General features: G+C 52.0%; 2 protein-coding genes across 5 annotated transcripts in view; one reads left to right on the forward strand and one right to left on the reverse strand.

The window, feature by feature from the left end:
* Ttll11 (tubulin tyrosine ligase like 11) overlaps positions 1-4,439 on the forward strand; it is a 233,373-nt gene extending 228,934 nt beyond the window's left edge. For 2 of the 4 annotated variants that reach the window (XM_047524512.1, XM_047524513.1), the window contains one exon: positions 249-4,439. In XM_047524512.1, coding sequence (XP_047380468.1) covers positions 249-541 — 293 coding nt within the window. In that variant the 3' untranslated portion in view covers positions 542-4,439. The remainder of the gene's footprint in view (positions 1-248) is intronic. The other 2 variants (XR_007104937.1, XR_007104938.1) reach the window with 2 other exon arrangements.
* Positions 1-26,898, reverse strand: part of Dab2ip (DAB2 interacting protein) — a 241,180-nt gene that overhangs the window by 34,635 nt on the left and 179,647 nt on the right. The gene's annotated exons all lie outside the window — the stretch shown is intronic.

Genomic DNA, 26,898 nt, shown 5'->3' on the forward strand with positions numbered 1-26,898 from the left:
CCCTCTCATCTGAGACTCGGTTTTGTGCCTGCATTAGATCTACTGCACAGGGCTCTTTCAGGGGTCGAAGCTGTAAATGGCTGTGAAATACGGGCCTGGGCCCGGGCCTGGGAGGCACTCTGGAGCCCTGTAGGGAGTTTCCAGAACGGAAGCATGGTGGGGAGACAGGCTCTCGCCAGCAGCCTGTGGCGGGGCTGAGCTGTCCCGGGCAGCTGAGGGCACCCTGACGCTTGTCTCTCTGTCCGCAGGGATGTGTCTGCAGGCGTTCGTAGAAGCTTTCTTTTTCCTGGCCCAGAGGAAGTTCAAGATGCTGCCGCTGCACGAGCAGGTGGCCTCGCTGATCGACCTCTGCGAATACCACCTGTCCCTGCTGGACGAGAAGCGCCTGCTGTGCAGCCGGGGTGGCTCAGCCGGGGGCCGTACCCCCCAGAGCAGCTCGCCCCAGGGGGCCTGCCCTGCAGCCCAGCCGGTGGGGGACCACCCCCCACTCCGCACGAACGGTGCTAATAAGTTCTCCTATCCCAGACACACTCTGTCCTGAAGGCCACTCTGCCTGCCCAGGAGAAGCGAGTGCCCTTCGGGGCTGGAGAGAGCCCCTGGGCTCCTGCCTGTGGGGGACACAGGCCGCGGAGGATCCCGTGGGAGATTCCCGTTCGTCTCCTCTTCTGCTGCACTCCTGCTTCGCAAGGCTGACTCCTGCCCGCCTTTCTCCCAAGGCCTCTTGGAGACGCCCCCCCACTCTGCTTTGGAGTCATCAGTGGACTATGACATTTGAAATGTGACAGATGGCACCTTCTATTCCGGGCTCACAGGAAGCACCAACTGGGGCAAATCTGCCGTGCTTGGGGCGGGAGGGCACAGTCACTCCCAAGACCGAGAGCCATGTAGAGGAAGCTGAGACTCAAGTGCGCGGGGAGCCGCGGAGAGCCACCCTTAAAAGTCCAAGAACACCATGTTCCTTTCCTACCACCCATTCTCCGAAAATGAAGTGGAAATACCAAGTAGGCCGACAGAAACCTCCCACCCCAATCATGTGCTACCCGGGTGTAGTTAACAGATTAGCCTCATTTATTTCATTAGTTTGCCTGTTGCTGCAATGTTTGCTTTGTTACTAATTAAGAAATAATTAAGATGTAACTAAGTTAGGCTCCTAGAGCCTGTGAGCGGGAAGCCTCACAGGCTTTTGTTTGAATTTGTTTGGCCTTGACCCCATCTTCAGCCTCCCTGTCCAGATGGTCCTGTGGCCTCAGTGGACCCCTGCAAGGGTGGAGCTCTGACCCCAAGGACAAGGACCCCATGTGCCCAGAACTGTGCTGAAAGTCCCCAGGGAGGGGAGGGGGGCTTTGGAGAAGAGACAAGAGATCCAGGTAAGAACCAGGGAAAGCAGGATGTGTGTGGAGGGAGGTCCCCTGTTCGGAGCAGTTTCAAGACCCCAAGCCTGCTCTGCCACACCCTTTGGACAGAACAAATGGAAAGTGAGAGGCCCCAGGAGAGTATGTCAGGGCACACTTGTCATCATCTGGGAACTGCAGTCTTTAAAGCAGAGCTCTCACTTGACACCACTCCTCCGGGTGGGTCCTCAGAAAGTGCTAGCTTGCCAAAATGAAGGGCAGTCTTCCGTCCTGAAACCAACCAAGTACACCGGATTGGGGTTGGGGCAGGAGCCAAGAGGCTGAATTTCAGCCACATGGTTTGGGATGATATAAAAATGTCAGCGCTCATGGTGAGAGATGTCCTGTCCACCCCCACCTGCCCATCACCTGCAGGAAGGTCGCTGTCAATTATGGGGCCCCTTAGTACCGGAAGGGGCTGCCTTTGGGGAACAGCCCTTCCCTGGGGAAGAGCCATGTTCTGGGGACATGGAATACTGGCTGTGACAGTTAGGGAAGGAAATGAGGCCGCCATTTCTTGAGAGCCAGGGAGCCTGGTCAGGCCCAGAGACCCCTTGGGGCAGAGTTCAGGGTCCCATGTGCTAGACTGCAGCCCGTTCTTAGAAAGGCCTCCACCCCAGCTCTTCTCCCCACCCCTGCCTGCCTTCCACCCCCACACATGCAGTCAGCCACGCTGGTCCTCACACGGGCCGCCAGCTAAGCCCCTGAAGGGTCAGGCTTCCAGAGGGAGTGGAAGGTAAGAAGATCGGCTCAGCCTGGGCGCCTTTGGTACAGGGGCATCCAAGGATAAGTGGGCCGGGTGTCCAGGGAGGGCACCTTCTTCCAGGGAACAGACTGGCCCAGCCCAAGCCTTCCAGAGGAGCCAGCCTTGCCCCTTTTGGTGTCCCTGTCCAGCTTCCTCATGTCTTGTGTGATGACCTTGCCTATTTCTGTCCTTCCAGCCCCCAGGGAAATAGGCTCCATTTCCTGATGTTCGAGGCCCAGCCTTGTCCCACTGGCCTGGCTAGAAGGAAGCCCGCAGTGGGGGCTGCAAAGATGCAGGGATTCGGGGCAGCTGTTTGCAAGTGCTGGTCCCGTAGGCAGGGCCAGTGCTGGTCCCCGGGGCAGAGCAGAGCCTCAGGCCACAAACTACCCTCTTATTTCCCCTCAAGAACTCTGCCTTCTCTCCTAGCTCAGCCCTCACCTCTCGCCAGGACTTCATTGGTGTCCAAGCTGCTCAGCCCCTCCCACCCCCCCATCCCTATGGGCTAAGGGCAGCAGAGAGCCACAGAGGTGACAGAGCTGTCCCCAGGGAGGCCCCTCCCTTCCTATTCACGCCGACGCCAACCCTCATGGGAGGCTTTCTGTATCTGTTGTCAGATAGGAAGCGAACATGCCACTTCCCGCCCAGGGGTGGGTGGTGCCAGCAGGGGCCTGCCTGGGTCCCCACCCTTGCTGCTCCCTTGGCCCTAACCAATCTGTGTCCTCTGAACGATGATTGTTCCCTTCAAAGTCCAGCTGCAAAACCCCATGGCAGTCCCCCATGCAGAAAGAACGGCTCCCTCTGCATTCATCTGAGGACATAGAAAGTCCTGTTGTTATGGTGCCTACCACGGGGCACAGCGCAGAGGCCCTGGGAGGGGCTTGTTGAAATCATAGGACACTGAGCAGCCCAAGGTGCGGAGACCCCTCCCCGCCCTCCTCTCCACAGCCCGCAGACACCCTCCAGAGCCTTGGTCCTCTGCCTTGCCCGGCCTGTTGCTGAACACCACAAGATCCCCAGCTGACTGGTTTTCTCCCTCAAGCATGGCAGCCATCCCGAAGCCCCACCCCACCCTAGTAGACGATGACTTTCTGGCCCTGGGAATCTTTCCACGTGCCCGGCTCTGATCTCGGCCACGTCCTTCAGCCCTGGAGATGGAGGACCAGCCAGCCGATGGTGCAGGCTCCTCAGTCCGGCCTCCAGCCTGCTTTAGTGTGGGTGCTTAGTTCAGAGAAGGCCATCCTGTGGTGGGCATCGACAGTCTGGGAGTGGGGCCAGACAGGGCCAGGTAGGAGTCAGACACCTGCAGCGGTGTTCTGTGCCTTTCTAGAAGCAACCCCCTTTCCTGCATGCATTAAACAACATATGTCCGGGGCTTTGCAGTTCACAAGTCCTTTCATATCCATCTTCTCATTTGCTCCAACGAGCCAGAGAAGGGTAAGGATTACCATCACTCTTTTCTGACACCCAGGAGGTGCTGTGGCTTCTTCAAGGTCTCAAGGCCAGTGAAGGATGGAGTCAGTGAGGACCCTGACTCCAGAGCCCATGTTCTTTCCCCCACCCCATCATGGATCAGATGTGGAAACCCACGTTTCAGAGGGGCTGGTGTCCGCTCAGTGGATCTCGGGAGTTGTGGGGGCGTGGGGCTGTCTGACCTGCTCTTGACCTTCTGAGCCCTTCAGGAAGATTCTGCTGGCCATACAGACCAGACAGGAAGGACTCCAGGTCTTCAGCCACCGTACAGGGACACAATAACCTCTCTCACTTAATCTTGGGAACATTAGGTGAGATAATGGAAAGCATAATAAATGTGAAAGAGTTTTGTAAACCAAAGTGCTGCTAAAACGCAATGTCACCTTCAGGCTGGTTTCTGGTTTCCTACAAAGTGTAGCGGGAGGAAGGTAAAAGCTTCCCTGAATAATGTCCGAAGACAAATGAAGCCAAAGCAGCCGGCTCCTCTCCCGCCCACCCCTCCCCTCCCTTCATCCTCACATATTTAAAGATAGTCACAGCCTGAAACATAGAGCCTGCAGCTCCTCTGATGTCTGGAATTTTCCTCGTGATTGGCACAGTGTTAACTCCAAAATAGCTTAATTTTTTTTTTTCCTTACATTTCTTGACTAATGTCCTAAACTCCTCGGCCCTGTAATTGAGGCCTTCAGCATTCAAGCATTCAAGCACCTTTTTCCAAGTTCAGAAAAAGATGAACTCTCCCATCAGGGAGCTGACACTTCCAGAGTCTGAGAGAGCTGTCCCTGCTCAGTGACGGAGATTCGCCACAGTGCATTTAAACCTAAAATCCACCTTGCTGGGATGAGATATATATATATATATATATAATTTTTTTTTTGTCAATCTCCTCTTTGATTTGATGAATGCAAGAGAAATTTTCCCACATGGCATATAAATTTCTTCCTCATGAAATAAGCCCATTTTTTTCCCTCTTTGCAGAGACAAAGGAACTCCATAGAATAGTCAACATGTTCAATCGCTTGTAACCAAAAGTCTTAAGAAACTAGGAAAATCATACAGCATAATGCGCTCTCTCTCTCTCTCTCTCTCTCTCTCTCTCTCTCTCTCTCTCTCTCTCACCCACACACATACCCTGAGCACCATAAGTTTTGGTATAAAATGGTAAAATCACCAATGTTACCCTTATTTCTGGCAATTTGCCTCTGAGTCTGATTTAAAGAACAGAGCAGCCCCAGGGCAGCTCAGCAAGAGACTCCTGGGAGGTTCATCCTCCAACATGAAGAAAGGTGTTTGCTGAGATCCCAGCCAGGACGACAGTCCTGGGCCCCAGGACATTGCTCTTCACTCTGGTTCCCCCAGAACCCACTCAGGCTTCAGGGATATTTTCCCTTCAGAACATCTTGCATCAGAAGGAAGAATCCCAGAGGAGGCCCTGAACTGTTCTAGAAAGCTCGAGGGCTTTGAAGTCAGACCTGAGTCTGGATTTTGCTGTCTGTACCCTCTCTGTGAGCGAATCATGGACCAGTGACTTCCCCTCCCTGACCCCTGTTCCTTGCCTGTGCAGCAGAGATCACGTCATAATGGATGCCAACAAGCTGGCAGGGGACTTGGCACCTGGGAAGTGTCTTCTAAATGTCTGCTGAGAAAAGGCACGGTCTGCATATGCTGAAACGGAAGCATACGGGGGACATTGCTGCTGCCCATCAGCCCCCGCGGGGGAGGCTCCTGCAGGTCTGGCAAGACCCCAGGGGCCAAGCCCTCCTCCCTTGAGCCCAGCTCTGCCTTTAAGAAGCTGCTACTTCTGCCTCTTAAAAGCCTTTAAAATTCTTTATTAAATTTTCATGGCGCATGAAGTCAAGGTTCTGTTACTTGGCCTCAGTTGTCTTGGTAACTTCGTAAAATGCAATAATAAACGAAGCTGAGTGTTGCTAACCACAGGCTCATTGTATAAATGGCTGCAGAGTATTGACAGTTTCTTCCGCCTGATCATCTCTGACAGCAAATCCACCAGGGTGGACCGTGCTTGTTCATTTTGGGTCAGTTGGTGAGAAAAGGGCACCTTTTTAATTTCTTCTCCCCTCGCCATCAGTGTTTCCTGCAAAGCTAACTATCTTCTCAAGAATGAGACCTGGGGGGTGAGAGGGAGGAGTCTGGGAAGTCTTGCAACCTTCCATCTGCTGGGGACCCTCTCTCCTGAGAGGGAGGGGCCTGTCCCTACAGTGAGGCCACCTGTCAGAGACTCTGTGGCAGGGGTACCTGTCCTGGAGAAAGCACGTCCCTTGGGGCCCCATGTGTGGCAGTCGCTGTGTGGAGCTCAGGCTGAGCAGGTGTGCTCTCCCAGTGTTAGTTGGTGGGCAGAGGGGGCGGCAGCGCAAGGCCGGCGTCTCCCCAGAGAACTGATCTGCTAAGACTGCACCGTTGAGGCCACTCCCGGTACTGCCGGTGCACCTGGGCTCTGTCCCTGGGAGCAGAGGCCTCACCCGCTCCCAACGCCTCCCCCCCGCAACCCTCTGGGAGCGACATATGTTCGCTCTGAATATTTCCCAGACTCTGGACCACCCGGTGGTAAGTGGAAAGCAGATGGCCTGGAGTTAAAAATAAAGTGAGACCCCAGCTCCCTGGAAATCTCCACCCCCCACCCCATGGCATCAGAGAAACGCACGTTTCACACAGCCCCTGTGTGGCGGAAGCCACCGAGGCAGGCTGTGCCCTGCCACCTCCTTGGGTTCTCTGGGCCCCTCAGGTTGTCATTCAGATCTGACCCGGGACTTCTGCTTCTCCTCCGTGCCAGCCGTGTGCTCCTGGGTTCCGAGTTGCAGGTCATGGCTCTGCAGGGTGGCAGGGCTGTCCTCCCACCGTCTGATCCAGAGCCTGTTTGCCTGCCAGGCGAGGAGGCAGGGAGGTGGCTAGAGCAGCCTGGGAGTGCGCCCTGTCTTGGTCTTGCCGCTGGGACAGGCGTGTCTTCAGGGGACTGAGGGGAGATGGGCCCTTGCCCTGCCGCCTCCCACAGGAGCCCCGGGCATTTGGGGGTGGCCCTCAGGACGCAGTCCCACTTCTGCCTTGAACCCAATCAGCTCCAGCTCTCTCTCCATGTGTGAGGGGCTTCGGGGTAAGATGGTACTGCAGTGCAGCCTCCCATTTCACAAATGAGGCTGAGGGAGGGAAGCCAGAGGGCCCAAGGCCCTTGTCCCTAAGCCCAGCAAGCAAGGGACATGAGCGAAGGCCTCCACAGTGAGGGATTCTGTTCCACTCTGATCAGAAAAAGAGAGCCCAAGGCAGCAGCAGCCCTCAGCCGCCACCTCATCAGACACTGACCGCGGAAGGAGCCCAGAGAGCGCCAGCACGGGGACTTTACACAGATTCCACAGAACTCAGAGTAGCCCCTCTTACCTGTTTTGTCCACTCGGGATGTGGCGGGGGCCTCAAATGCTATCTTCATCCTTCTGACTTTTTATCTGAGAGGTAAATTCCAGTTTTTCACAAAGCTGGGGACCTAGGAAAATTGAATCCTCCAAAGTCAGGACCACCGCCACCTGAGGCCAGCCACAAACCCGGGCACCGCCTGAGCCACTGTGTCTCCTAACGCCGGGCATATCGTGCTGGCCCTGGGGCAAGTCTCTGGGCCAGCCCACTCCAGGGATCAAGAGCGGGCTGGGCCCTCCAGGTGGGGTTGGTGTCAGTCCATTTAGGTTGCCATAAAAAAGTGCCATACATTGGGTGGCTTATAAACAACAGGAATTTATTTCTCCAAGTTTGGGGAGATGGAAGTCCAAGGTCAGGAGGCCAGTATGCTCAGGTTCCAGTGAGGGCCCTCTTCCAGGTTGTAGACAGCCATCTTCTCTTTGCATCCTTATGCAGCAGAAAGAGGGCAAGAAAGCTCTCTCTAGGGTCCCTATTATAAGGACAGGAATCTCCACACTCCTGACCTAATCACGAAGGCCCCACCTCCTAATGCCATCACTGGATGAGTCTGGGGACCTTGGAGACCAGTGCTGACCTCACCTCTCACGTGGCTCTGATCAACAGACACTTGGATCCAACAACATGATCTGCTGCAGCACTCAACTCAATAGCTGGTGCCTCGTCACTTAAAAGGATCTGCCTTAAGCCATTGCCAGGGCCAGTGGCTACTGGCCACATGTGGATCACTGGGTCTGTCACTGGATGGGCTGGCATAAAACAGGCCCGGGACTGACGGGCAGAAGTACCGGCAGGGCCCACAGAGGCCAGTGGAAGCAGCCAGTCATCTGAAGCTTCAGGCTTTAGCTTTAAAGGTCCTGTAAATACTGCATTCTACTCCATAGCACACACATATTTTAGTTAGGCTGGGTTAAGCTCTACTGAGATGACAAATAAACCTCCAGGTCTCAGCCGCTGAACCCAGCAGGGGTTGTGTCTTGTTCACGCGGAGGCTGCCACAGGTCAAGTGGCCTCGCAGGATGGTTCTCCTCCACTTGGCTCCGGCTGTTTCCAGCCTGCACTTTTCCCTGTCCAGGGTGGCCTCCAGTTGCCTCAGTGAAAAAAGACAGGAGGATGAGAGGGTCATTGCTCAAGGTCCGGCCAGCTCCACCTCTGTCCACACACCCTGGGCCAGAACCCTGTGGCATGGCCTGTACCAAGACGCTGGGGTAATGGGGAACATGCCCTCCATACCCCGAGAGAAGAGATCGAAATGGACTCAGTGAACACATGGTGTTGCTTCTGCCACTATGCGTATTTCCTTTAACATAATTTGGTTTTCTCCCTCTCAGCCTTCAAATAAAATGGCTGCTCCAAGAAAAACAGCTGTGCGTGTCACTTGGCCACTCAGAGCACTCCTGCCCCATGGGGGACTTGCTCTGGGATTCCCTGAGGATGCCAGAATCACCTACCACACCTCTTCTCAGCCTAACATAGGACATGTGCTCACACAGGTATGCAAAGCACACCCGGAGACAGATACAGAAATGCACACACAGGTCCCCACTCGCGTCCCGAGGGGCAGCTGTACCTGCCCACACCAACACGTGGCACCTGCCTCAGTCAGTACAGTAGTCCTTTGGTATCCAAGTGGATTGGTTCCAGGGTCTCCCGCTGATAACCACAATTTGAGGACACTCAAGTCCCTGATATAACAGTGCAGTGCTGGGAAACATCTTCTGCATACCCTCCCTTACACTTTAAATGATCTCTAGCTGGGCTCACACCTGTAATCCCAGCAACTTGGGAGGCTGAGGCAGGAGGATCACAAGTTTGAGGCCAGCTTCAGCAACTTAGTTTGAGGCCCTGTCTCAAAATTTAAAAAATAATAATAAAAAGCTCTGGGGATATGGCTCAGTGGTAAAGTACACCTGGGTTCCATCTCTAGCACTAAAAAGAAAAAAAAAATCATCTCTAGGTCACTAATTATAACTAAGGTGACACAAATGGTATGAAAATATTTGTTACACTGTATTGTTTAGGGAATAAGGACAAGGAAAGAAAAGCTATGCTTGTTCAGTACAGAGGCTGTTATTTGTGGGGAGATTTTGATTCTCCATTGGTTGATTCCTTGGATGCAGAACCCACAGATCTTGAGAACTAACTGGGCTCATCACCCTGGTTTACAGAGGGAAGGAAGCAGCTTGGCACTACAGCAGGCCAGAAAGTCCCTCGGCTCTGACCCCCCAAGCCACCAAAATGGGAGGAAACAACATCAGGACACCCAGAGTGTGTGCCCTAAAGCCCAGGCTCCCAGTCAGGAAAGAGGCTGCCCACGCAGTTGCAGGTTTCAATCTAGGGTCCCCAAATGTCACTCTTTAGTCCTTGATCTGTGCTCACATACTGTGTGTGAAGTGGTTTCTACTGCAAGGGAGGTGACAAAATCTCGCTAAGACGGAGGTCTAAGGTCAGGGGCGAAAGTCCTCTTTCTGGTACTTGGGTCCTGAACATACTGTTTTTTTTCACTTCACACTATTTCTTGGACATTATTGCATGACACCATGGAAGTGGGCCTCAGTTTTTGTTTAGTTTTTGGACAGTTCTCGGTAAGTTGCCCAGGTTGGCTCAAACTCCTGGGCTCAAGCGATCCTCCTGCCTCAGCCTCCCAAGCAGCTATGACTACAGGTGTGCACCACCACACCCAGCCAGGGCCTCGGTTTTTAATGATCCACATGGTGTGCCGCAGTACCATATATACTGTGATTGCCCCTAATACTGTAGTTTACTTTGTTGATGGATTTAGGTCATTTTCCATTTTCTGTTACTATAAAGAGCATTGCAAGGGTCAGGTGCACTGGCACATGCCTATAATCATCCCAGCAGCTCAGGAGGCTGAGATAGGAGGATTGGGAGTTCAAAGCCAGCCTCAGCAAAAGCGAGGCGCTAAGAAGCTCAGTGAGTCCCTGTCTCTAGATAAAATAGAAAATAGGGCTGGGGATGTGCCTCAGTAGTTAGGCACCCCCCTCCAAAACAAAGTTGCAGGGACAGTTGCCACACATGCATCTTTATGTACGTGGACCATGTGTCTTGGGGGTTGAATACTAGGTCAAAGTGTCCATGCATTTTATTTTTGGTGTGGTACTGGGGATTAATCCAGGGGCCTCACACAGGCTAGGAAAATGCCACTGAGCAGCACCCCAGCCCCGTGCATTTTAAATTGCAATCGGTGGCTCTCTCTTGTCCTCACAGAGGTTGGACCAGTTTTTAGGTCTACCATCGATGTGATATGGAGAAGGCCGGCTTCCCCATCTTCTCCAGCTTGGCTTATTGTCAGAACACTAACTTTTGCCAATTGATGGATGAAAAACATGGCAACATCTCATTATAGATTTAATTTTCACATCTCGTGTTGTGAATGCGGCCAAGACTCTTTTGTGTGAGCTTAAAAGCCATTAGTGTTTCCTTTCTGTGTGAGCCGGCTGCTCATCCTCTTTGCTCATTTTTCTCCTGATCTTCTTGTTGATTTGTAGCATCTCTTTGCAAATGAAAAGAATTGGACTTGTGTCATAGTTCCGCAAAATCTGTATTCTGCGTGGGCCTGGTCTCTGGAACCAACTGTCTCTCTGCCTGCGTCCCACTCTCCAGAGGCTGCGGTGGCCTTTGTGAACCACCAAGCTATTCACGTGCCCCCTCCCCCACCAGGACCCCACCAGGATTCCTCAGCCGGTTTGGAGGGGTCCTTCTCACTTGGGGCCCAGCTGCCCCATGATCCGTGTGAAGGTTGTACTCCCCACAGGAAGACATTGACACACTGGGGAGACTCTAAGGGGCACCCCTGAAGGGGAGCCCAGGGCAGCCCTGCCCAGCTCCTCAACCCTCATTCTGCTATTCCACAAATGCTCCTTGCTTCCCCACCTCTCCAGAGCTAGGTCCATTTGCCTCCTCTAGCCCTTAGTGTCCCTCTTTCCTGTGGGCCACGTGAGTTTCTGACTCACCCTGCCGTTGATGGGCACTTCCTCTGCAGGGGCCACCTTGCTCTCCCAGGCTGGCTTCCCCTGCCCTGCGACCTCCCCAGTCCTGTGTGTCCCTTTAACTCACCTTACTGTGATTCTCTCTACTACCCACTCTCCAGTCCAGGTCTGCAATCATTCATGTCTGAACCCCAGGACTAGGAAACGTGTATGGAATGAATGAATGGATGGATGAATGGGTGAGTGGGTGAATGGACGGATGGGTGGGTGAGTGAGTGAGTGGATGGATGGGTGGGTGAATGAATGGATGGATGGGTGGGTGAGTGAGTGGATGGATGGGTGGGTGAGTGAGTGGATGGATGGGTGGGTGAGTGAGTGGATGGATGGGTGGGTGAGTGAGTGGATGGATGGGTGGGTGAGTGAGTGGATGGATGGGTGGGTGAGTGGATGGATGGGTGGGTGTGTGAGTGGATGGATGGGTGGGTGTGTGAGTGATGGATGGGTGGGTGAGTGAGTGGATAGATGGGTGGGTGAGTGAGTGGATGGGTGGGTGAGTGAGTGGATGGATGGGTGGGTGGGTGAGTGGATGGATGGGTGGGTGGGTGAGTGGATGGGTGGGTGGGTGGGTGAGTGGATGGGTGGGTGGGTGAGTGGATAGATGGGTGGGTGGGTGAGTGGATGGGTGGGTGGGTGGGTGAGTGGATGGATGGGTGGGTGAGTGAGTGGATGGGTGGGTGGGTGAGTGAGTGGATGGATGGGTGGGTGAGTGAGTGGATAGTGGGTGGGTGAGTGAATGGATGGGTGGGTGTGTGAGTGATGGATGGGTGGGTGAGTGAGTGGATAGATGGGTGGGTGAGTGAGTGGATGGGTGGGTGAGTGAGTGGATGGATGGGTGGGTGGGTGAGTGGATGGATGGGTGGGTGGGTGAATGGATGGGTGGGTGAGTGAGTGGATGGATGGGTGGGTGGGTGAGTGGATGGATGGGTGGGTGGGTGAGTGGATGGGTGGGTGGGTGGTTGAGTGGATGGGTGGGTGGGTGAGTGGATAGATGGGTGGGTGGGTGAGTGGATGGATGGGTGGGTGAGTGAGTGGATGGATGGGTGGGTGTGTGAGTGATGGATGGGTGGGTGAGTGAGTGGATAGATGGGTGGGTGAGTGAGTGGATGGGTGGGTGAGTGAGTGGATGGATGGGTGGGTGGGTGAGTGGATGGATGGGTGGGTGAGTGAGTGGATGGATGGGTGGGTGAGTGGATGGATGGGTGGGTGTGTGAGTGGATGGATGGGTGGGTGTGTGAGTGATGGATGGGTGGGTGAGTGAGTGGATAGATGGGTGGGTGAGTGAGTGGATGGGTGGGTGAGTGAGTGGATGGATGGGTGGGTGGGTGAGTGGATGGATGGGTGGGTGGGTGAGTGGATGGGTGGGTGGGTGGGTGAGTGGATGGGTGGGTGGGTGAGTGGATAGATGGGTGGGTGGGTGAGTGGATGGGTGGGTGGGTGGGTGAGTGGATGGATGGGTGGGTGAGTGAGTGGATGGGTGGGTGGGTGAGTGAGTGGATGGATGGGTGGGTGAGTGAGTGGATAGTGGGTGGGTGAGTGAATGGATGGGTGGGTGTGTGAGTGATGGATGGGTGGGTGAGTGAGTGGATAGATGGGTGGGTGAGTGAGTGGATGGGTGGGTGAGTGAGTGGATGGATGGGTGGGTGGGTGAGTGGATGGATGGGTGGGTGGGTGAATGGATGGGTGGGTGAGTGAGTGGATGGATGGGTGGGTGGGTGAGTGGATGGATGGGTGGGTGGGTGAGTGGATGGGTGGGTGGGTGGTTGAGTGGATGGGTGGGTGGGTGAGTGGATAGATGGGTGGGTGGGTGAGTGGATGGATGGGTGGGTGAGTGAGTGGATGGATGGGTGGGTGTGTGAGTGATGGATGGGTGGGTGAGTGAGTGGATAGATGGGTGGGTGAGTGAGTGGATGGGTGGGGTGAGTGAGTGGATGGATGGGTGGGTGGGTGAGTGGATGGATGGGTGGGTGGGTGAGTGGATGGGTGGGTGGGTGGGTGAGTGGATGGGTGGGTGGGTGAGTGGATAGATGGGTGGGTGGGTGAGTGGATGGGTTGGTGGGTGGGTGAGTGGATGGATGGGTGGGTGAGTGAGTGGATGGATGGGTGGGTGAGTGAGTGGATAGGTGGGTGGGTGAGTGAGTGGATGGATGGGTGGGTGAGTGAGTGGATGGGTGGGTGAGTGAGTGGATGGATGGGTGGGTGAGTGAGTGGATGGATGGGTGGGTGAGTGAATGGATGGGTGGTGGGTGAGTGATGGATGGGTGGGTGAGTGAGTGGATGGATGGGTGGGTGAGTGGATGGGTGGGTGGGTGGGTGAGTGGATGGGTGGGTGGGTGAGTGAGTGGATGGATGGGTGGGTGAGTGAGTGGATGGGTGGATGAGTGAGTGGATGGGTGGGTGGGTGAGTGAGTGGATGGATGGGTGGGTGAGTGAGAGGATGGATGGGTGGGTGGGTGAATGGATGGGTGGGTGGGTGAGTGGATGGATGGGTGGGTGGGTGAGTGGATGGATGGGTGGGTGGGTGAGTGGATGGGTGGGTGGGTGGTTGAGTGGATGGGTGGGTGAGTGGATAGATGGGTGGGTGGGTGAGTGGATGGGTTGGTGGGTGGGTGAGTGGATGGATGGGTGGGTGAGTGGATGGATGGGTGGGTGAGTGAGTGGATGGATGGGGTGGGTGAGTGAGTGGATGGATGGGTGGGTGAGTGAGTGGATGGATGGGTGGGTGAGTGAGTGGATGGATGGGTGGGTGGGTGAGTGAGTGGATAGGTGGGTGGGTGAGTGAATGGATGGGTGGGTGGGTGAGTGGATGGATGGGTGGGTGTGTGAGTGGATGGGTGGGTGAGTGAGTGGATGGATGGGTGGGTGAGTGGATGGATGGATGGGTGGGTGAGTGGATGGGTGGGTGGGTGAGTGAGTGGATGGGTGGATGAGTGAGTGGATGGGTGGGTGGGTGAGTGAGTGGATGGATGGGTGGGTGAGTGAGTGGATGGATGGGTGGGTGAGTGAGTGGATGGGTGGGTGGGTGAGTGAGTGGATGGATGGGTGGGTGAGTGAGTGGATGGATGGGTGGGTGAGTGAGTGGATGGGTGGGTGGGTGAGTGGATGGATGGGTGGGTGAGTGAGTGGATGGATGGGTGGGTGAGTGAGTGAGTGGATGGATGGGTGGGTGAGTGAGTGGATAGGTGGGTGAGTGAGTGGATGGATGGGTGGGTGAGTGGGTAGATGGATGGGTGGGTGAGTGGGTGGACGGATGGGTGGGTGGGTGAGTGGATGGATGGGTGGGTGGGTGAGTGGATGGGTGGGTGGGTGGTTGAGTGGATGGGTGGGTGGGTGAGTGGATAGATGGGTGGGTGGGTGAGTGGATGGATGGGTGGGTGAGTGAGTGGATGGGTGGGTGAGTGAATGGATGGATGGGTGGGTGAGTGAGTGGATGGATGGGTGGGTGAGTGAGTGAGTGGATGGATGGGTGGGTGAGTGAGTGGATAGGTGGGTGAGTGAGTGGATGGATGGGTGGGTGAGTGGGTAGATGGATGGGTGGGTGAGTGGGTGGACGGATGGGTGGGTGGGTGAGTGGATGGATGGGTGGGTGGGTGAGTGGATGGGTGGGTGGGTGGGTGAGTGGATGGGTGGGTGGGTGAGTGGATGGATGGGTGGGTGGGTGAGTGGATGGATGGGTGGGTGAGTGAGTGGATGGGTGGGTGAGTGAATGGATGGATGGGTGGGTGAATGAATGAAGGCAACCTCTGACTACAGAACTCAGTGGACACAGAGACAAGGGATGAAGGTCCAGAATCTCTTCAGCCTCTAGGCCAAAAAACACTTTGTAAAATGCAAATTTAAAAAAAAACCTAGAGAATAGAACCATCCTTCCTGGATAATCATGGTCCACTTTGCCGTGTGCAGTGAAGGGCCTTTCAACCCAGTTAGGCTGATGCCCTGGGTCATAATGAAGGCCTTTCCCGAGAGCAGGCCCTCTGCCTTCCAACCACAAGGGTCATAGGCGGCTCCTCAGGGGCTCAGGAGACCCTTCCTAGTGTGCAGGGTCCCTTAGGGGTAGAGCCCACACCAGGTCCTCCCCTCTGAACACAGGCTTCCTACCCCCAGCCAACCTCTTCAAGTGGAGAGGAAGATGCTCCCAGCTCTCCTTTCTGTCACCACCCCCTGGGCACCAGCAGGGCCTACTGCTGCTCCACCCCCGGCTGCTCCACCTGCCTCTATGCGTCTGTCCCACCGTCAGTGTCTCCCCTGCATCTTGGGGGACCCTCAGCCATGTAAGTCAGACGAGGGCCTCCTGCTCCACCTCCTCTGTGGCTCTGCTCGCTCTGAGGAGTACGGCGGAGTCCCTCCCTGGCCCCTCTGGCCCCTCTGCCTCACCACAGGCTGGGGGCTGTGCCTCTGTCCCCCTCCCACTCACCTCCTCCCTAGTCAGTAAGTGCCGTGCGCGTCTGTGTCCCAGCAGACCCCAGGCCTGGTGGTGCGGACCCCACAGATGTGGCCCCTGTGTGCCTGGAGTCGCAGGTTCAGGGACGCTCTTGCGGGAGGACAGGCAAGGGTCAACTAAGGGCAAAGGGCCCCCAAGGCCCGGGGAATTTCTTGCCACTGGAAAGGGTTTGAAGGATGGTACCGTTAGGGTTGTGTTTTTGTTTAGTTTTGTTTCAATTTTTTTTTCTCAATACAGGGATGGAACCCAGGGGTGCTCTGCCACTGAGCTGTATCCCCAGCCCTTTTTAAAACTATTATTTTGAGACAGGGTTCTGCTAACTTGCCAAGGCCGGCCTTGAACGTAAAGATCCAGGTGTGCTTCCCTGTGCCAGCAGGGTTGTTTTAAATGGTAATGGAGCTTACGATTTGTGTGGAGCCAGAGTGGGCACGTGCCTTGTCCAGGTCAGAGGTGATATGACACCAACCTGGATGTGGCTCTGGAGGTGAAGGGCACAGGCTCCAGAGGGTTTTAGGAGGCAGGATGGACACGTGGCTAGTGGCAGCTGCTCACATGCCATCTCTCTCCCTGCTGAACCACAGCTCTGTGAGCAGAGCCCAGTCCACCCCGTGGGAAGCTGCGGCCACGGCATCAGAATGTGGCTGGCCACGGCGCGGGTGGAGTGTTCCAGAAATGAATGAACGCTGGGTGAGAAAGGGAATAATAAATGGATGAATGGATTTAAGAGATGCGAATCCCTACGCTCAGAGCAGGGATCGGGCAGTAGATCACAGGGGCCGGGGGACAGTGATCCGGCAGCAGGACCCAGAGGAAGGCCACGGGCTTCTGCCTGGCCCTGGGGCAGCATGAAATCCGTCCCCTCCCACTTCCCTCACAAATACCTGTTTTCATTACTTGTCATTTCCACACCCACCCACAGGCAGGAAGACGCACTGTCCCAATAAATAAATCTGGGCCACTTTTCAGCATCGCTTCCCGTCCCCGGGAAGGCTGGGTCACGTGGCATCCAGCAGCAGCCCATTAGCCGACAGGCTGAAGCATATCATATTGAATTCCACGGCCCGAGGAGCCCGCGAGACCCCGTGCTGCTCTGAAATCTGCGCTGATTTATGAGAAGGCGATCGCGCCGCTTACTTCCTGTAAGGAGCACCGCCCCTCCTCGTGCTGCCGCCCTTTCTCCAAACCTTCACCAGGCAGACGGGGCCTAGGATCTTGAGCCCTTCCCCTGCTGCAGTTCAAGCCAGAGACGGAGGACAGGGAGGGGAGCGATCGCAGGAGCAGAGGCTGAACTCGGCCGAGTTGCAGAGAGATCACCTCAAGGCACTGCGCTGCCTCCTGTCTACCCACTCCATCTGCCCCTGCTGCCCTGTCCCCTGCTGCACAGGACCTCTGAACGGAGCAGCCAGGGGCTCAGCCCTGAGGCCCACCACCTGCCTCAGCACGTGGCAGCTGGCTCTGCTGTGCCTCCTCGGGAACCAGAGGCCTGGGCTTCTGCCTTCCGCTCACAACCCAACCCCCATCACACCTCCGCACCTGCTACCTGGGTCACGTGCTCACACTGGGGAATCCGCCTCACGCGGACAGAAACACTCGTGGATACCCACTCACATCCCAAGAGGCCGGCCGCACCTGCCCAAGTCAACACCCGGCGCGCCCACCGCAGCTAGACGGCCGTCCCTCAGCGTCCAGGTGGACTCCTTCCAACGTGCCTGCAGACGCCAAAACTGAGGCTGCTCAGGCCTATTATATAAGATGGCGGAGCAATCGCAGGTGGCCCACATCTTCCCATCTACTGGAAGTTGTCTCTAAATCACCTATGACACCTAATGCAATGCAAATACTATGGAAATAGTTATACTGTCTTTTTTAGGGAGTAATGACAAGAAGAAAAAGTCTGTACACGTACTGTACAGATGTGATTTTTTCCAAGTATTTCTGATACATGGTGGTTAGATCCACAGTTTCAAACCCTTAGATATGTAGGGCCCACTGGGTCCCCAATACTCACGCATACTCACCTACACCCCCCACATGTACAAGTATTTTCAATTTCCAAGCAGTAGATACATTTTTGTTATTTCTAATCTTATTGCTTTGTGGTTAAGAAATAAGGACTTTCCCTTACTGAACCTACCATGTGCCAAACATCATGTCCGGCACTAAGTACACAGATCTGAATAATCATGGGCCCCTTGGCCTAATAAAGAGAAGATAACGACACTGATGTTGGCAATCGGACGTGGCAATGCTGCCACAAAAATCCCAGGGCTGCGTTTTCTTTAACGCATCTCACATATTTCTCTCTACTTGGTTGATTCCTTTGCTGTTTCTGTTACCCAAACACTGCTGGACCAATAAAAAAAAAAAACAAAACACTTAATTGTTATCCTCTTGGTTCTCTTGCATTATTCGTGGGGATGAGCAGACTCTCGTTTGCTTACTGTCCACGTTTATTTCTCTTTCTACTTGCCTTTTCATATCCTCGGCCTGCTTTTTCTGCTTTGGTGACACTTTTCAAACTCCTTGTCTCTTGCGTTCTTCTTGGGTGGCCCTCAAGCTGGCCTTCCAGATGGTCCCCGGCTGTGCCTTTGCACATCAGCAATGGTGGTGACGGGGTCGGCGGGTCCCTTCCTCTGAGGGCACAGTCCAGGGTATTGAGAGGGCTTCACTTGAGCTGCGCCAGCATTCCTCCCAGACCAGGAGGAGGCCTCCCCGCTGCGACGTGCTGCGTGGGACTCGGCGTGTCAGGAAAGCAAATGGGACTCACCACGGCCCTAAGGAGGCGCTGCTCAGAGGACCCTCCCTGCCAAGCCTCCCGTAGGCTCGCAGGAGCGTTTGTCCCTGCGGCGGGCCCCGCTTGGGGTGGGGCAGAGATGGGGAGCAGCCCTCTCTCTCTTCTAGACCGCAGTCCTCCTGAGTTTTGCCTTCCCTGATGCACCACGCATTTGGAGGTGGCTGCCAAATCTCAGATCCACGGCACTGGAGGCCTGGGTACAAACTGGGGATGTGCACACATCTATGTGTATGGCTGTCTGTTCATGCCGTGTGTGTGGATACTTACATATATACATACTCGGGAAACTGAGGCAGGAGGATTGAAAGTCTGAAGCTAACCTGGGCTGCTTAGCGAGATCCCCAGCAACTTAACAAGACACTGTCTTAAAAAAAAAAAAAATAGCTCAATTCACGATAGATAAACTATGGAACCAACCTAGATGCCCTTCAACAGATGAATGGATAAAGAAAATGTGGTATATATACACACAATGGAATATTATTCAGCCATAAAGAAGAATGAAATTGTGGCATTTGCAGGTAAATGGATGACACTAGAGAATATCATGCTAAGTGAAATAAGCCAATCCCAAAAAACCAAAGGCTGAATTCAGGTTTTCTCTGATAAGCAGGATCCATAATGGTGGGGAGGATAGGGAAGAATGAAGGAACTTTGGATTGTGCAGAGGGAAATGAGGGGAGGAAAGGGGGCAAGGGGATGGGAAGGACAGTGGAATGAGACAGACATTATACATGTATGATCACTCTACCGGTGTGACTCTGCACCATGTGCAGACAGAGGAATGAAAAATTGTGCTCCATTTGTGTACACTGTGTCAAAATGCATTCTACTGTCATGTATAACTAATTAGAACAAAATTTTTTTAAAAAATTAAAATAAAAATGAAATTTAAAAAGGGTGTGGGATATAGCTCAGGGGTAAAGCACTCCTAGGTTCAATCCCTAGTATCACCACCTCAACAACAGAGAGCCTGTTGGGCCAGAAAGTAAGAAATGGTCAGAAACAATGCTGGAGCATGTCAGCAGGACACGGGCACCAGCCGGGGGCTTCCAGGGGCCAGAGCTGGGACTGCAGGAGTGCCAAAATAATTAAGCAGAACAACGAATGTGAACTCTCAACAATGGGAATCCACAAGTACAGACTGGTGGTACTTAAATCCACCTGTGGGAGGAGAGGTCCAATACCGACAGCAGAGTTGCCAGGGTCAGTTCTGTGGGGGTCCGGCTTTTGCAACCGTGGTAGTAAAGGCAGGATCCATTAAGACCCGTTCACGGTTGCTGAGTCCAAGGGCACCTTTTGACGGGAACAGGATGTCCACGTGGCCTGGCTGGGCCCCTGCACAGTTGCAAGGAAGACAGAAACAAGACCAAAACAGCAGCGATTACGTAGCAGAGACGTTAGACAGAGCCACGGTCAGGCGACCAGGATCAACATCAGCCCCCGAGGGCAGGCGGGCGCATTGTGCCTCTGACGGGTCACTCTGAGGTCCCCATGTGCTCTGTGTCGTGTTTTGGTCAGGAATGAAAACCAGACACGCGTCACAGGGAAACCAGATAAATACAAAACTCTACTTCTATTAAAAACAAAAAGCAGCGGTGCCGAGAATAGTCGGCTGCGGCCTTCCTGAATGTCACTGCCATCAAAGACCCAAGAGAGCCACAGAAACGCTCCAGATGAAAAGAGGCTGACCAGGCTTGACCGCAAAGTGCTCCCCTGACCCCAGACGGAGTCCTCACTGGAGGGAAAGTGTCCTGTCAGAGGACACTGTTGGCCCGGCTGCAGAAACCAGGGACGGCGAGCCGTGTTCAATGGTGCGGCCGACGGCCACGCTGCGGTGGAGGAAGAGAGTGGCCTTCATCTTAGTGAACGCACGCCACGCAAGTATCTGGGGGTGAAGCGCCATGACCTGCGTAACTGGTCTTTAAGGACTTTGGAAAAAATTACAGAGTGGAAATGTTAATGGGAGGTTCTGGGTCACCGACACGTGAGTGTGCTCTGTACTGCTGCTTTTAGCAACTTGACTGTAAGTTTGAACTTAAGAAAAACAAAACCTTCAGATTCCTGGACATAAATTTATTTTTTCTAAAAAAGTATAATTATTAAAAATAAAAATAATAGAAGAACAACGGGGAAAACGAGTTAAATTCGTAATGAATCATGTCCACAACCTACTGTTAGGGGAAAGCTAACGTCTCTGAGGTGTGCGGTATGGTTCCATTTTGTCTTTAAAATATGAGTGCGTGTGGACAGGAAGTCTGTGACAATCGTGATAAACGCTGAGCAACCGATATCCACAGAGAAGGATCGGTGGGGAAGGGGGTCCTTTCTAAAATCATCTATTTCTGTGGCTTTTGCTGTTTTAGCAAGTTTCAGGAAAATTTGTGAATGACTTCAAAATAGGCAGAAAGGACTACTGTGACTCTTGAATCCGTAACTTGTCCTTGAGCTACCCGAGAGCCGAGTTGTGAACTGATCACCGTGCAGGTGATCTTCACACACAGAAAAACAAACGAGTGTATCTGTGGAATACACCTGATTACTGCCCCGTGGACAGACTAACTTCGCATCTATTTGTAGAGTTTTTCAACATTGCTGAATGCCTGCGTGTGTGGCTCTTTGAATTCTCCTTTGAATTGGTTGTGACAACTGACTGGTTCCCTCATTAATTAGGGAGATAAAAAAAAAATGCTAAGCATATGTTCAGTCTATATTTGTGTGTGAGTCTTGTTTGTATCAGTTTTTTTAAGTGCCTCTTTTCTCAAAGGCACTTGTTACTTTTTGTCATTACAGGTAAAATTTGTAAACATTCTTTTAAAAAAGTATTTCTGAGACTGAAGAGGTCTTCTCACCACAATTCCAGGGGAACACCCTCCCTCCACTGCAGTCCCCGAGGGGCACAGAGCCACACTTCACACGTCAGCCAAGCAGAGGCCCCCAGGGGCCCAGGCCCAGCTCCCACAGGGACCCCAGCCCCTCGGAGCCGCCGCGTTGGAGTCGTTGGCTGGTGGGAAGGGCTCCGCCAAAGTCAGGCATCATCCTCTGGGAGAGACTGTTCTGGCTGGCTGGGCCTCTCAGAGGGCTTATTTGTTTTCTGGGTATTTCAAGGATAAATAAAAATTTTAAAATGTCAAAAGGAAGGTATAAAGATAGCACCACGTTTTAAACACTTATGTACCTGAATGTTTTAATCCAAATTTGGTGAACACTACAGCACGGTTGTATGTCGGGTGGTAAGACTGGGGTGGGGCACAGAGAGGGGTGCACACAGGAGATGGTTCTGGGACGGGTGCAGACTCCGCTGCGCATACAACCCACGGGCTGTCTGGCTCCAGGCCCCCGTGTGCCTCCTCCTCCCATAAGCAGCCAGCCACCTCCCACCCTGGCCCTTGACCACTGAGAAAGCAGTCTCAGTTTTGTATATTTATTGTGTATTCAGCCACTTCACTGAACCAGGTCTACTTTTTAGTTGTTTTCTAGGGACATTCTAAGAAGAGAGTCATCTTTTGCCTCTCTTTCCCAACTATATTACTTCCTTTCCTACCTTTTTGCATTAAAATGGGGCAGACTATTGCATCCAAGCCTTTCTTCTTATCCCACAAGAGGGATAATAGCTAAACTATGGAACCAACCTAGGTGCCCTTCAACAGATGAATGGATAATGTGGTATATATACACAATGGAATATTACTCAGCCCTAAAGAATGAAATTATGGCATTTGCCAGTAAATGGATGGAGTTGGAGAATATCATGCTAAGCAAAATAAACCAATCCCAAAGAACCAGAGGCTGAATGTTCTCTCTGATACATGGATGCTAATTCACAATAAGGGGTGGGGGAGACTAGGGAAGAAATGAATTAGACAGAGGGTAGTGAAGGGAGGGGAGGAAGTACAGGGTCAAGAAGGATAGTAGAAGGAATCAGACATTATTACCCTGTGTGCACATATGATTACATGACCGGTGTAATTCTACATCATGTACACCCAAAAGAATGAAGTTATACTCCATTTATGTATGATGTGTCAAATACATTCTACTGTCATGTATAACTAAGTAGAACCCAAAAAAGATACAATGACATGTATGAAAACAAGTCTAATAAAGTTAACTGTCAAGATAAAGAAAAGAGAGTCTTGTGGGCTTTGCTTTTGGGGTGATGCTGCCTATTGACTTGAATTTTGTTGTTATTGTTTGCAGTGCTGGGATCAAACCCAGGCCTGGGTAAGCCCTCTACCACTAAGCTACATCCCCAAAACTAGATATTCTTTTTTTTAAATGAGTTTTTATTTCAAAAGCAAAAGTATATTAAAGGGGAAAAAACTTAGAAAATACAGGTAAGGAAAGAGAGAAATAAGAGTCATTCATTAACTCCTTATCCCTAGATTAATGCTTTGTTAACACTTTTTAGTATATATATCCTTAATGATAATAATTATTTCTTTAAGATTTTATTGCAAAATTATGATTACTCCCATAGCAGGTAACATTTACTTATTTATGTGTCTGTAACCGTGCTAAGAGGAGGAGTGAAAATGTAATTCCTGCAAATTCTTACAGAATACCTCTTCTACTAGAGAAGCTGTTATCTCCATTTTACAGTAGAGGAAACAGACTGAGAGGGCCTTCCAAATTTACCTAAGATCATAATGCTAATCAACAGTCATTAAAACTCAAGCCCAAGTCTCCCTCACACCCAAACTCAAGCTCTTACCTAATACTCTACCATCTCCTAATCCAGAACTATTTTTGCAAATACAGTTTTAAAACTAAACTAGCATCCTCCTGGACATATAATTCTGTTATCAGCTTTTACGCCTAATATATTATTAACATATCTCAATGCCATTTATTATTCTTCTACAAATTTAATGGCTGCATAGTGTTTCATTATAGGGATATGTTTTATTTATCTTTAAATGGCTCCATATCAAAACAAGAAATAAAAACTGGTTGTAAAATATTCAAACACACATAAGAATATAAAGTAGACAGTGCGAGCCCTCGTTCCCCATCCTGTGGAGTCTCACTCCCCAGAGGAAACTACTACTAACAGCACGATGCGTTTCCTTCCACATAGATTTTCTGTGCAATTTATTATATGCAATGAAATTTATTTATTTTTCTTTATAAAGAAATGAGGGCATACTGATTGACTGCTTGCTTTTCACCCACAATGTATCATGAACATCATTCCAAATCTGAACATCCTTTTTAAAGCACAAGAAACTAGAAGTCCCTTTTAGCACTTGGCTTGAGCAAATGGGAGGCGGGTGAAAGTTTTTTTGGGGATTGGAAAACGAAAAGAGGAACAAGTTTGGGGGTCGTAACAGTCAAGAGTTCTGCTTCAGACATATTCAGATTTGATGCCTGTGAACTATTCAAGTGGCAATGCCAAGTGGGTACTTAGTCTGGGGATAGTGGGGCTGGGTATAGAAATATAGGAGCCAACAGAGAATTCATGATACATAAACCCCTGACAACAGTCCCTTGCTGCCTTTGGAAAGGGCATATGCTCTCTAGTTTGCCCCAATTCCCACTCCTCCCAGTTGTTTCCCATCACTGGGTCTCCATGTCATCTGTAGCGGGCCTGACTCAGTCACTCTTTCCTATTAGGTCACTAAGGTTTCAGACTGCGTGACTGGTGTATTATCAAGGGTACTATGAAAAATTATTCAAAACTTGGATTTAGGGCTAATGGAAGGTCATTCCAGTGTCCCACTGCAGGGTTGCCGAAGAGGCCCACCCAAGGACTGCGACGTCATAGATAAACGCATCTGCACTTGAGTTGCCACTTACTATAGACTGAAAATCCAGGCTCTGTGAAGCTACACACTAACCTGCAGGTTTCTGTCAGGTAAATGCACACCCCATTGGCTGTGGCTTTACCGTCCTGCAGTATGATACTTTTTACCACAGTCCAAGAGAAGCACGATTGGTCTCATCCTAAATTCTCCATTTCTTACCAGGATCTCTCACAGAGACTCACCAGGAATCTCAGGAACTTCAGTCCTTCTGCACTTTCTGGGGCCATGGGGTCCCCTGGCCCCAACCCATCTCCTCAGCCTCCCCTCCCTTTCTCTGACCTCCTGGCTAAGGTCATCCTGCACGGATCAGGATGGCTCTGGCCATGTTCGGAAGCTTCAGTCTCCAGCTCGGAGCAGGTATTTTCCCATCTACTGTGCTGGGTTCTTTCAGCCTGAACATGGGGGTCCTTCTTTCAGCTCCGGAAGATGTGATGCTATTATTCCCTTGATAATTTTATGCCTGCCTTTTTCTCTTTCCCTCCTTCGCGAATTCCTAATAGTCGGATGATGGACAGACTGTACTGAGCCTCTAGATTCTGCCCCCTACCCCACTCTCCTATTTTCTGTTTGTGTACTTTTATCTGTTTCTGGAAGAATGTATCAACTTTGTACTCCATCATTTCTACTGGATATTTGTTTTTATAAAATAAAAAAAAGGAACACTTCCTTGGTCTCTCTCTCTTTTTTTTTTTATAGTACTCTGTTCTTGTTTTCTGTCTCAGGATATTATAGGTTTTTGTTGTTGTCGTCCTTTAAATGCTTGTTTCTTCTCCACGTTATCTGTTTCCTTTTTCAGGTTGGTTGACTTGAATAAATCCCTTTCACAGGGCAAGGTTTTCTTCAACTGCTGGGTCCTTGGTTTCTGCACTTTGGGAGTGTAGTTCCGCGTGTGTGAACACAGGCAGCATTAACAGGTGGTCACTAGTCTGGGTCGCTGGGACAGTGATTCAGGCTTTTCATTGAGGAAGCTAGCAATAATGCTGGTTTTTCCAAAGAACATTCTAGTCAGCTGCCTGGGGGATAGGCACCTGGCTTGGGGTGCTTGGGGAACAGCAAAGGGACTGTGGGGAGAGGAGAGGAGGCACCACTGGGTGCAGAGGCTTACCTCCCCCCACCACCTGGGTGCCTTCAGCCCTATACTCGATAGAGCTCTTTGCTTTGCTTGACGTCCCCAAGTCCAGAACACACCGGTTTCAGTTTCTCCAGGGAACCAATGTCAAGCCCCTTCCCAGCAGATGCAGGAAGAGTGATTTCCTGGCAGGACAGAGCAGCGGTAGAGGACTGAGGGATGGTCCCAGTTTCAGCCTGATGCCCTGCCTGACTCATGATGAGTGGGGCGGGGCTCCCGCTCCTGAGCCTCTGGGCTCCTTGGCTCACTCAGTCTCTGGAGGGATTTAATCAGCACTCCCTCTTCAGCTACCACCTGACAAAAGTTTCCCTTTCTCTTATCTCCTTCGACATTGTGTCCTTATAGATCATAACCTTTCTAGTCCTTTCCTATCAGTACAGTGAGGTTTGGCAGGGAGGAAAAGAGATAAATACACTTTGTTCAATTAGAAGACTCATTTCTCTTAAAAGTCTAATTCTATTAATTTGATATTTATTTTTGAACTTCCTAGTGGTGTTTATTTGCTTTTAAATTTAATGTTTAGGGCTGGGGTTGTGGCCCAGTGGTATAGCACTTGCCTGGCATGTTTGAGGCACTGGGTTTGATTCTCAGCACCACACATAAGTAAATAAAATAAAGGTCCATTGACATCTAAAAATATATATATTTTAAAAATTTAACATTTATTTCCAGCCTCTAGTTTCATTGTCTCAAGGCCAGCTGTGGCCTGAACTGGTTCTCTGAGCAACTGGCTGAGGTTTTCTTCCTGTCTCAGAATGTAGCCAACTTAGGGTGATGATCCAAGTTATGATCAGAAGGAAGGTGTATTAGGGAAGGGCTTGCTTCATTCCTGCTTAGTGAACCTTTTATTTATCAAAACCCTCTAGGTTCTTGTTTTTTGCTTTCTAGATGTGTAATAACCTCATGCTGGTGGTGTTATTCCCAAGCAGGGCTTTTTTTCCCCTTTGGGTTTCCAGCAGTCTTTTCTGTTTGACTTTTTTAAATACACAAATAGAGAGGCTCGTGGCCCTGGCACCTTTATAATAAATGCCTTCTATCAGCGGCAAGTGATTTCTCTTTGTCCCATCCACTGCTATTTCCTCGAGTTCTGCTTCATTGTGTGGCATCACCCCAGCAAAGCGACAGTGGTCCCTGGTCACCTGGAATGGGGACAGCATTACAGAGGCACAGAGGGGTCTGTGGGCTTGGAAGTGAGGGGGCAGGTGTGGGAGGCAAGTCAGGCTTTCAAGGAAGAGTGGGAGGTGTGGACTAGACATCAGGTCCTGTGGGCGGGACACTCAACAGGTCCAGCTGACGAGAGACGAAACAGCTGGGAGCAGGCGGCCACCGGGCACTCTGGAAAGCTGTGGGCCTGAGGCAGACTGAAGGTTCACCAGCCATTGAGCCAGCAGGAGGCAGGGCTGTGTGGATGGCCAGGGCTGCACTGGGAGGGTGCAGATGGCCTTCGAGCTGGTGCTGCAGAGGGAGGGCTGGCTTAGCTAGGTTGGTGGTGGCCTGGGAAGGGAGGCACCCATGGGACAGTAGGTCTGGCTCTCAGGAGAGACAGCTGGCTGGGAGACCAGAGACACAAGTTAGGATCAACCAGTGTCCCCAGGCATGGCGTGAACTGGGGCGTGGTTTTCACTTTCTCCCGCGGCACTTGGCCGCCTGGAGTGTGCGGCCACTGGGCAGATGAGGACTGATGTGCTTGGAGA

Source organism: Sciurus carolinensis, chromosome 14 (genome assembly GCF_902686445.1).
Source record: "Sciurus carolinensis chromosome 14, mSciCar1.2, whole genome shotgun sequence".
Classification (NCBI taxonomy): Eukaryota; Metazoa; Chordata; class Mammalia; order Rodentia; family Sciuridae; genus Sciurus; species Sciurus carolinensis.